Here is an 11639-nt window from a genome sequence, read left to right on the forward strand (position 1 = left end):
GGGGCGTATTTTGGGCCCTGTGCTTTGTTCCAGATAGAGTGGATATCCCATTCAATTCACAGAGAAATAGAGAACCTTTCCAACATTTTTATTAAGGTTAAAAACATATTGGGCAAGAAACCCTAGACCCCACTCTGTTAACCAACAGTGAGACCAATCCAAAGCAAAACCGCTGAAACGATCATCCACGACTAGCACCAAACGGCAAAATCAATCTCTCTCTCTCTCTCTCTCTCTCTCTCTCTCTCTCAGATTCTTCCATAACTAACAACCGGTTCTCTCTCTCTGAGATTCTTCCATAACTAACAACCAGTTAACCACATTTGTTGCATAATGGAAACCAACATAGAGTAAGAATCAATATATCCTTGGAACCCTGAAGTCAATATCCCACTTTCAACCCAAACAAAACCAACAATTAAAATAAGTAAAATATCCGTTAAATAGAACAAAATTTGAACTCACCCACGTCCCCCTAAAAGTACAACATAAATTGAGAGAGAGAGAGAGAGGTCACCTTTTCATGCCTTGCATGTATGACAGAGAAAGAGAGGGGGGCGAGGGGGGGCTTGATGGTGGCAACCTTCGAAGTGTCTTAAGGGACATTCATGACTTGGATAGATTGTAGCATATCTGAGAGGGCAATGACCAGGTCCCCTGATTGTATCATACCCCTGGCTTTAAGAAGAGAGAAGGTGCGGTTGAGGTTGCTGTCCATGTCATCTGTAAGGCTGAGCCTGAACGGTATTAACCCCCATTGCAAGTTCAGGCGTCGCCTCACACTTGTCGTGGTCGTGAATGCAAAGATTGGGCAGTCAGGTCGACACCTCGACAATAGAGAAGCCATGTACCCATCCTTCGTGAACACAAATACAGCATCCACTTCCAAATTGTTAGCTGCATGTCATCATCACCATTGCCATCATTCATCACGACCACCATAACAACAATAGTAGTTATAGCGGCGATAATAAGTAAAATTATCAATCACGATAATTGTAATCACAATAAGGAGCTCTGTTTTAATCAAAAATACAAAATCACACTATCGTGGAGCTGTCTCACCCAGTAATTTTGAGTTTGATTTTCAAGCTTAACAACCAAAGGAAGAATATAATAAATAGAAAATGACAATCAATCAATCATAAAATGAATTGTTGAAGATATGCCTCCCTCTGGAGAATCGTATAGTGGGTTACTCACCAACAACAGGATCTAAAACATCACAATAGAGTTCTTTTTATTTTTATGCCCAATATCACATAAATTTCAAATGAAATTCTGTCTACTGGGTTGATACACTCAGTTTAATTTGAAGGAGCTTGTCATGACCTTGAGGTCGTGCATTTGAACCCAGACTAAAGAATTTCTTCTAAATTGAACTCGAAAGCTTCCCAAACTTACAAATCAACATTTGGGTAGAAGATATTGCTATCCCTTCGTTTTGGACACAAAGTTCATTGCAATATTTTTACACAGCCAGGCAATCTCAAGATTCTCTCTAGCATAAGAGAGGTTTGGTAACTTTTCCAAACCAGCAACTCCTAAAAACATTAATAAAGAACCAATAAATTTTGAGTGAATTCGTGCAATTTTTTTAGGTTATCCATTGGTCTTAGATGCAAAATTCATGCAATTTTTCTTACAAAGCTAGGCTATCTAAAGAATCCAGAAAGCAAGAAGGGTTTGACACTACTTTTAAAGGAAAACGTTAAAATAAGACCAAAGCTTTACGGAAAAAAGTAAAGCCTCACTGAAAATTGTAGTTACGGGCTTCAGAAAATTTTCAAATCAATCATCCCGATCTTAATCATTATGGTTGTGAAAAAAGTTAGGATTTCAAGTCCTAAAAATAGTGTATGTTGTAAGACATTATCTAGACAGTCCATTTTCAAGTGTTCATGGTTCCACGAGATCTATACCATTTTCTGAGCTACAAATTTCAATTTCATAATCGGTGGTGGAAATAGATTCTAGAGCCATCTTAAGGGATTTTCCATACCCGAAGTGCTTTCTGTACAAGATTTCGATGTGAGGCTTTACTTTTTTTTCGTAAGGGCTAGGCCTTAGAGAAACAGCATCCATTTTTAAAACCAGCAACTCCCACATGATATTCATCCGAATCCAACAGAACCTGAGTCATTTATCCTATTCATATCTTATGCGTGTTGTATATTCCAGTACCAAAAACAAGTAATTCTATCCAGTTTTCCAACAACCTTGGATGCTACTGAATAATGCAAGCTTCAAAAACATGCATACCCATCTTAATCACTGAGAGAGATAGACACACAGACAGCAAGAGAGAGAGAGAGATGCATACCCATCTTAGCAGCAGAATTGCAAATCTCCTCAGAGATGCGGTCAGAGAAAGAGGATGCAATTGGTGGCAAGCGCATGGCCTCGTGACGCTTCTCCTCTCTCCACCACCTCTCTATGCGAAGGCTCACACTCCTTAGCACAGTGAGAGCCTTGTCTGGGAATTGGCCCATAGCTGATTCACCAGACAACATTAGGGCATCAGCTCGTTGCCTCACTGCCTCAGAGACATCTGCAACTTCAGCCCTTGTGGGAGTTGGGTACTCGATCATGGATTCTAAGAGCTGAGAGGCCACTATAACAGGCTTGTTCAATTGCCTACAGAGCTGAACTACCTTTTGTTGAGCTGAAGGGACCTGTTCCAATGGGATTTGTGCACCAAGGTCCCCTCGAGCCACCATGGCTCCATCGCAAGCCCGGATTATCTCATCCAGGTTCTTGAGAGAATCGATGCTCTCAATTTTTGCAATCACAGCAATATCACTGTAAAATAGTAAAACCAATTTGAGAAAAGATATCAATGCCCAACACATGGCCTAAATATATGAGCTCAAATGCTTTTAAAATCTGAACAATGTTAACTGTAGAGCAACAGTACCCCCTCAGGAAAAGAAAAAAACTATCATTTCTCTTATGAATTAAAGGACAGAAGAAGAGTAACACAAATTAAGAATGTGAGCTCGTAGTTCACATCAGAGCACATTAGGCAAAAAAACAGAACCCATTCAAGAAAAGAAGAACTACTGTGAGGCATTCACAGAATATAACTGCAAAGCATCAACACCCATCCATGAAAAGAAGAAATAACTGCACCAGAGCTGATACATATGATCTCAAGTTTTAAAATCAGGGCAATTTAGAGGTACACAATTAAGCTAATTCAGAATAGAAGGGACCGATGCAACATAACTGAATTATATAAGCACAAAGTACATAAGCTAGACAGCTGGACCTGCAACTAACTAAAAAGCACAATTCGTGGTCATGCTCCCATGTCCTTGCTAAGGGACTGGTTCTAAACAGAGGTTAATGGGACTATTGGCAGGAGTATCCCTACCTAGCAGGACACTGTAACTCAAAATGATGTACCAATGAAACTTTTAGAACCTAATCAATATAATATAGAACTCCCTATTCACTTTAAAAATATTTTGCACTTCTGGTCATAGTTTTTCCTTTCCTTCATTTTCTGGGCTTGGTGAGGGTGTGGTTTGGATCCTAGTTATGTACACCTATAATTTTTCTTTCAATTCCAGTATTTTATTACTTTCAATTGTTTAACTCAGAAAGAAGAAAATCTACTACCAAATACCCTCATACTTGGCAAAAGTCTCAGACAAAAAATCAATAACACGAATCTAATAACATCATTACGAGGGCAAGGACTAGTGCACATCTAACAAATGTACCAAAAAAATTTATCAAACCAGTACTGATAGCTGAATGTGCCAGTGAGCTAGTTACCTATCTCGGGATCGTGCAGCAATGTAGCTCTTCAAATGATTGATTACTTCAGCTGATTTCACAAAGGATATAGATATAAAATCTACTCCTTCTGCGATCCCGAAATCAATATCCAGCCAGTCCTGCATGGCCAAAACAAGATAAGCTAAAGGGTTTCTAATACATCATTAAGCATATGGGGTTTAATGATTTATATTTTAACAATTTTAATGTTGATGACTTTTAGTTTAAGGACTTTAATTAAGGCCCCTGGTTAGAAATGCCCCGAGAGGAGCTATGACCTTAGAATAGATTCGGGAGAAGGTAAATTATAAAGCATATGTGGTGCAACCCTTCAGGGAATTCAAGGTTTGAAGCTTTGAGTTTGATTTATGGTTTAGTTTACGGATTCTAGTAAGAATGAAATGAAGAAATATGACCTTAGAAGAGATAGTTGGGAGCATGGCATTCCTTTCACGAACCAAACTGCCACCCCTCCAGAAGGTTAGATTTGCCCTCGGTAACAAAAGCCCAGGGTCTGTACAGCGGCACTTCACATCAGGTCCAATTTTCTCAATCACTTCAAACCTCACCATGCCACCATCAACAAGGAGTTCATCCCCCACCTTCACATCTGCACTAGACCATGAGGCGTTCGTTTTAGTGTTTAGGCATCTAGTATATTAATTTACAATTATGCAAGTCGATAATTTCTACATTTTGATTTTCTTTTTTTTGACTGTGAATACCTCAAAACAAGGAATTAGGTTTCGGATACCTTACCTTCAGCAAATCCCTCATAGTTGACATTTATGGTGTGATCCGGTAGTTGTGAGTCAAATGCACGAACACTGAAAGTCCAGATCTCACCATCCTACCAAGGAATTATGCTCATTAGCATTGAATATTAGACACAATAGTTACAAATGCTGAGATAATCGCTATTTTTCTAAAACATAACTAGGCACCTTATTTAGTAGTGAAGGTAATTTGGGCAACTTGGGCAATGCTTTGAATTAGCTCACTACAACGCTTTAGTTTTTTTTCGCATATGCAAATTCGAAGAAATGGAAAATATGAAATGAAAATAACCTTCAACTCCAACCAATGCTACAGCAATGTCCAAATCTCATCTATAATCTCAAAAATGAATCTAGGAATAAAAAATGATGATATGTGCTTACTAGCATGAGAGGCAATACAAAAATTACCTTCACAATACATCATTGTCCCTTATGCTTTAGTTTAGTGTTAGACAATTCCAGTTTGGGAATGTGGTCAAGGGTTTCAACCCTTGAAGTTTATCGCAAAACAACAAACAAGCTGACTACCCACTTTATCTAGCCAATAATCACATAAAGTGATCCAAACAAATATGCCAAGTGAAGTCAAATCCCGCGTATCCCAAGTGAAGTCAATCTCTCTACACTCACCTTAAGAAGTCAAAGTACCCTTACAGAAAATCTACTACTGCAATTGAAATCAGATGCCTCTCGACTTCAATTCAGTTTTTGCTAGGAATTAAGAGTGGGATAACACAAGCCTCTTGACGTCAATGGAGTTTTTGCTAGGAATTAAGAGTGGGATAACACAAGTAGTCCTCATACTGAAGGGAGCCAATAAAAATGTTCAAGGGTGTCCTTAGATAACGAGAGCAATAAGTACCCCCTGGAATAGAAACTGATAAATATGTTTAGAGTGGAGTGCTGATCCATTAGAAAAGCTTGCCGCCAATCTTTTCGAGTGCCCCTTTAGTTTACAAATTCAAACCTTATGATCAAAGACAGACCTTAGGAGCCGGGGAAAAAAGGAAGAGCGAAATAGACATTCCCTATGGTCAACAGATGTTTTAATCTACAAAATCATAAACTTTTACAGCATATTTTCCTTGACTGTCCTTTCACAAAACAACTTCAGATGGTCCTACAGAAGTTAGTCGCCACAGAGTTATACAAGAGTTCCCTCGGTTTAAAATCTTTTGGAAACTTATAATGTTTTTTTTTTTTTGCTGAGTTAATTAGAAACCTGTGTTCCAAAAGAAATAAATAAAGAGAAAAAAAAAATGACTTAACATTAATTAAAAATGATGTGTCAATTCAATATTAGTTACATAGGAATTCATGATCATGTGGAGGACAAGTATGTTAGTAAGGCCTTGATCGGCTGCTTTGTTGGGGACCTAAAGGAAGAAATCCAGATCAAAGTATAGATGTTCCAGCACACAACCTTGACGGCCACAATCGGCCTCGCATATATGCAAGAAGACAAACTACAACATCTTGGACTCAGAGAAAAAAACCAATTTAACTGGCAACGGGCTACTGTACCCTTCTTGTGGGCTTCTAAGACAGGAATCATTAAGAAACTAACTTGGGCCGAGATGGAGTGTAGAGACAAAGACATCTGCCATAATTGTGATGAAAAGTTCGTGCCGAACCACTGGTGTAAGTCCCAGAAACTGTTTATGTTGGACGATGATGCTGACTGGGGGGAGGATGATTGGGCAAGATAGATTTCAAACATTTGAGGACAAGGTTGAGATAGATTTCAAACATATGAGGACAAGGTTGATTTGAAGGAGTGTGGAATGTCAGGAAACTGTAGCATGATTAATTAGATGCTTCCCATAGTTGGATAAATTTGAATATTTCAAATTGGATTAGGGGGTTTAGTCAAATTAGGTAGTTTTTTATTTGAATAAGTCGTTATCTATTTGAAATTGGAATGAGTGGTGGCATGTGATTTGGGAATAGATTTAGGAGGGGCAAGTGCATATTGTATAAAGAGGAGCTTGAGTAATGAAAATGGTGTTGAACCCATTTCTTTAAAAACTCTGGGCATGCTGCAACAGGAGGGACGTCCCCCTCGAAGTGGATCAAACTTTTGCACTTTTACGATCTTTTGGTTTTTGACTGGAGTCTTGCCTAGCAAGATCGTATCAAAGGATTTGATCAGTCGTGCTTCATTCATCAATGTAAAAGACAATTTCCTTGATCTTGTACAAAAGTAGTCTTGTTTCAAATACACCAAAAACTGCGATAAATTGATGCATGGCAAGAGTTTCCAAAAATAGCCCAAAAAAAAAAAAAACTAATCAGAAGAGAGGATACCACACCATTTAACCCCCAAAGCCCAATTAAACAAATAAAAGAAAAAAGACTCCCCCTTGGAGCCAAGTGGAAAATACATGTAAGAGAAATAGATAATCAGACTAATATCCTCTTCCACACCACTGTCAGTGCCAAAAGGATTCAAATATTCAATAGCTAGCATTGAAGTCTATGGCATGAGATTTGGAGAAAGAAGAGGTGGAGAACGCTATTTTGGATTTGGAGAAATCATGGAATCATGTAGACTAATGATTGCTCAACCATATGATTCGGCATATGGGATTGGAGATAAATGGAGGCATTGGATGATTGTATATTTATCCAAACCAGGTTTCTCCAGTTACCCTACCATATCCCATCTTCAGTTTCCAAACGATACCATTGTTAATACAAGGCAGAGTCGGTACATAAGGGCAATCGTGGGTTCAACATAATGAGCTTGGACGCAGTTTGTGGTCTCAAAACAGATCTAGACAAAAAAATTAATCTAAATAAGAGCACCATGGCAGGCATTGGTGTGGGCCTGAAGATACTATGTTGACTCATAGACTCAGGTCTAAGTTTCAACTACAACCCCAAAAATCAATTTCAAGGATATATATAAACCCATGGAGCATCATTTTAACGTTCAATCTCCAAAATATAAGTGGAGTGAATTCCATCATAAATAAAATAATAGATGATTCAGAAGCATGCAATTGGGTGTAAAAGAATAAAACAAAGACAGAAAAAAACTCCAATAGCTAATATTGATTCTCTGCTCTTCAACTAAAACTTCCCAAGGAGTAACAGCACGCGGAGAACCACAAGACGGTTCACAACTAAGGTCTGAGAAAAAGCAACAAAAACTTGGTGCACAGTCCACTAGACTTCCAATAATCAAAATCAAGTATATAATCAGTTCGTCCCCAACAAATACTTGCAAAATAGGCTAAAACCATCAATCTAACATGAAATAGCTGAATCAATTGCACCCAAAGATTAGCTAAGAACATAGATTGCATCATTAGCAGTTCAGATAATGGGAAAAGAAGAGGGAAAAGTATTTGACATTTACAGTCCAGAGCAACTGAAACTGTAAAAAGTATCCCCTCACCATGTTTACCACAATGTTTCAGTAGATCCTAGAAAACAGCAATATTTTGTGTAAATTTAGACGGTTGAGATGAGTATTAAAGTTCTAGAATCAATATATCCAAAAGCACGATGCTGGAGAAAGTAAAAAAATAGATATTTTTACTATAGTTTTATATTAAATATAAGCAAGAAAAGAAGCACATGGCATCAGCAAATGGACCACAAAAAAACACAGAGGAATGTGTCATCATAAATCTTAAAGTACTTCTCCATGCATAAACATCAGATCATGAGATCATCACAACATCAAACTAAAAAGTAATCACATGATTGAGATCATGAAATTTCCAAAAAAAAAAAAAACCTAAAAAATAAACATAGGAGATCCCAACAAAAATGCTAAGCAAAAAGGAAAAGAAACAAAATTTTGCAAGCGTCAGAGCATCTCTCTCTCTCTCTCTCTCTCTCTCTCTCTCTCTCTCTCTCTCTCTCTCTCTCTCTCTCTCTCTCTCTCTCCAAAAAGATAAATCTCTCTCTAAACCAGCGAAGAAAACAAAACCACCAGAGCCATGACCATAACATACCTCAGCTTTTGCTGAGGCAGCACCAAGGTCCCCCATATGAATCTCGCTCCCCTCGGTATCCATCATTATAGCAACCGCATAGCCCTTCTCCTGATTCAACCTTCTCACTCTTCTTATCACTGCCTGATGCCATTCTCTGGTTCCATGGCACATGTTAATTCGAGCAACATTCATTCCCCCCATTGCCAAAGCCTCCAATTGTTCGAAGTCACACGAAGCAGGCCCAATTGTGCATATGAGCTTCGTCCTTCTCGTGCTCCGAAAGCCATTTTCTTTGAGCTCGGCCTCTGTAACCGCATCGACATCAATGGAGATGGACTCGAGAGGGGAGGGTGGCGACGAGTTCTCTAGGTCGAAGATGGCAGAGATCCTACGGACGTGGGGCTTCTTTCGAGTCGAGAAGGAGAGAGAGGCGGGGCGGAGGGTAATGGGAGAGAAGGTGGTGGTGGGTTTCGGATGGGAGCGGTGGTTGGTTAGAGAGAGAAGGGATTGGATGGCGTGTGCCATTTTTGCGCTGCTTTGTTTCTAGAGAAACAGAGATGGTCTTCTCCCCCTTTGGCTCGGATAGAACGCCTTTTCCCTGCTTTAGAGAGAGAAGCGTTTTTCTTGTGAGAGAAAGATAACGGTTTTCTTGTTTTGAGAGAGAGAGAGAGAGAGAGAGTTATGGGCGGGGCGGGGTTACTTAAGTTAATCGGAGTTGCAGAGGCGTTTGGGAGGGGGGAGAGACGGATTTTACGGAGGAGGCTTCAGCCTCGGTGTTCTCGCCAATGTGGAGGAGAGAGAGAGAGAGACAGAGAGCTCTTTTTCAAAACGTTCAGATCTAGGAAAAAGTTTATATAGGGTTGCAAGCTTGTGTGTTTTTCGGTAGATCAACAGGCAATACGTTCCCGTTTTTAAGAATAATTAGCGGGTTTTTAATTCGTCATTAGAAGTGTAGTTGAGGATCAAGTAATACTTACCATCAATATGTCAACCCTATTACTAAACTAAAAAGAATAGTATTTCAGTGGGGATTTGGTCCCTACTAAAATATCCTACAGCATAGAGTTCCGTCGTAAGAAAATCCTCCAACTGATCATCTCGACCTTGAGAAGCATAGAGTTCCGTCGTAAGAAAATCCTCCAACTGATCATCTCGACCTTGAGATGAATGGACGAAAAAAACAAATTTGAAATCCAAAAAATAGTTCATCCCGTAACAAGTTATATGAACAGTCTATTTTCAAAATTTTCAAGTGTTTTTTGATTTTTTTGATTTTAGTTATTTTTAAAATTTTAAATTTTATTTATGAGAAAAAAAATAAACTTCAAAGCCAAATTATTTTTTAAATTTAAAATTTTATTTCTAAGGAGAAAAGGAGACTTATAGGTGCGCGTTTAAGGAGGCGACCATATACAAACCTCACCCCATAACGGAAGCCTAGAGTGAGAGAGGGAGTGTTATTTTCTCGTTTAGAGAGAGATAGAAGGGTTCGCATGCAGTACATTCGCACGAGAGATACTCAGAGATTCGAGTTAGTTTGGTCCAATATACTGGATTCGTACAAGAGCTTTTGTTAACATAAGGAATTTCAAGATGGCGAGTAGGCAGCTAGAGAAGTAGAGAGAGAATAAATTTGCAAGAGGGAGGATAGATAATATACTTCTCATTGTGTTTTATGGAAAAGGTTAATAAAAGGCCTCAAGATTGTATTATAAAGATAAGATAAACTGATAGAAAAGTAAGTTTGGTGTGGCAAAAATCTCAAATTGATCAGGTCAATCTCAAGATTTCTGGATATAAGAAAATAAAAAATAATTAGGAAAATATTGTTTTTATTTTTGTTTTTATTTCGTGATGTTTGGAACTATGGAATTGAAAAAAAAAAAAAGTGAAAATATTGTTCGTATTTTTTTTTTTCTTTTTTTAGTGTTAAAAATACAAAAAGGGTAAGGAGTAATCGTAATTTTTCTTTTGAACCCCAAAAAACATCAATAACAATGACATGAAACTATAAAATAAAGACAACCATCCAAATATTTGCCTACATAGAACAACAAAGATATTAGAAACTAGCAGAACTTTCGTAAAATTAAAACCGGGATATAAGCTATGATAATTTTGTTTCTTCGCATCGGATTATTTATGACATTGATGCTAATAAAGAAACGATAAATAGCGAAAATAAAAATAAAAAATCATGAGAGGAAATAAACACGAGTATACATAAATTCTGAAAATAAAAAATACAGTAAACAGAATGAAGAGAAGAAAAGAATAATTACCTTAATGCAATTATGCAAGGAGTCCTAACTCAAATCGACTTGAAAAAACTTCCCTCGATTGCACCGGATACAGTTTTGAATGACTACCCCTTCTGTCAAGTATTCATAGACCCGCTATCAAATGTATAACAGAGAACGAGGTTTCGGAGTGATTTCCTTACGATAGAGGATTCACCATCCCTAAATTCAAATGTACAAGGGGCTACTTCGCCATGTTCGTTTCGATAGAGGATTCACAATCCCTAAATTCAAATGTATAATGGGTTAGTTCCCCATGTTCGTTTCCATTTTTATTTTTTACCACGAAACGACTAGGGCTCCCATCATACATATAATTTTAAAGGGTTGTGATGCGAAGATTGTATGATCTTGATCGGATGAATAGTCAAATTGTAACAATGATGTATTAAATTTGTGCTAACTGATTTTGTTATGATGTAATAAATATTTTACATTGTCATGGGATCATAGGCAAATGATTGACCAGGCCGCCGTAGTGTCAGACGTATGGATTGTTTTATAGCTATCGAGGCTAGACCAAAACAAACCATCCAATCCAATCGGTCGAATTTTCAATCAGTGTCTTGACTTGTCTAGTCTAAAACAAAAGCAATAGCTGTTTGGTAAAAAGTTTGTCAAAAATAATATTTGATTAGTTTTGATTGGTTATATCGACTTATTTATATTATTATTTGTTTTTTGAAAAACCGGTAAAATCACTTTGATTGATATCAATCTAATTTTGATTGGACGGAACTTCTAATCGATTTCGCTTCTAATCTGATCCTAGTGACACTGAACTAAATCATGTGTACGTGACCAATGAAAAACTTTTTATCATA

At 37.8% G+C, this 11639-nt stretch overlaps 1 protein-coding gene across 1 annotated transcript; it reads right to left on the minus strand.

The window, feature by feature from the left end:
- Window positions 1–299: 299 nt before the first annotated feature.
- On the minus strand, window positions 300–9340 carry PKP-ALPHA (Pyruvate kinase family protein). Its single transcript, XM_006838840.4, has 6 exons — window positions 8534–9340; window positions 4546–4636; window positions 4203–4396; window positions 3784–3905; window positions 2324–2802; window positions 300–897 (listed from the first exon to the last, which is right to left on the minus strand). The coding sequence occupies exons 1-6, from the start codon at window positions 9038–9040 to the stop codon at window positions 596–598; spliced, it is 1695 nt and encodes a 564-aa protein (XP_006838903.1). The 5' UTR covers window positions 9041–9340; the 3' UTR covers window positions 300–595.
- Between the last annotated feature and the right edge of the window lie 2299 nt (window positions 9341–11639).

Source organism: Amborella trichopoda, chromosome 3 (genome assembly GCF_054954075.1).
Source record: "Amborella trichopoda isolate Santa Cruz 75 chromosome 3, AtrichopodaSantaCruz75HAP2 v2.0, whole genome shotgun sequence".
Taxonomy (NCBI): domain Eukaryota; kingdom Viridiplantae; phylum Streptophyta; class Magnoliopsida; order Amborellales; family Amborellaceae; genus Amborella; species Amborella trichopoda.

Bases quoted from the DNA above. Each gene is read 5' to 3' on its own strand.
- PKP-ALPHA (XM_006838840.4), bottom strand. From the start codon at position 9,040: ATGGCACACGCCATCCAATCCCTTCTCTCTCTAACCAACCACCGCTCC. The intron at 4,397-4,545 runs GTAAGGTATCCG...GGTCTAGTGCAG, and splicing joins CTATGAGGGATTTGCTGAAG to ATGTGAAGGTGGGGGATGAA. The intron at 898-2,323 runs GTATGCATCTCT...GATGACATGCAG, and splicing joins CAATTCTGCTGCTAAGATGG to CTAACAATTTGGAAGTGGAT.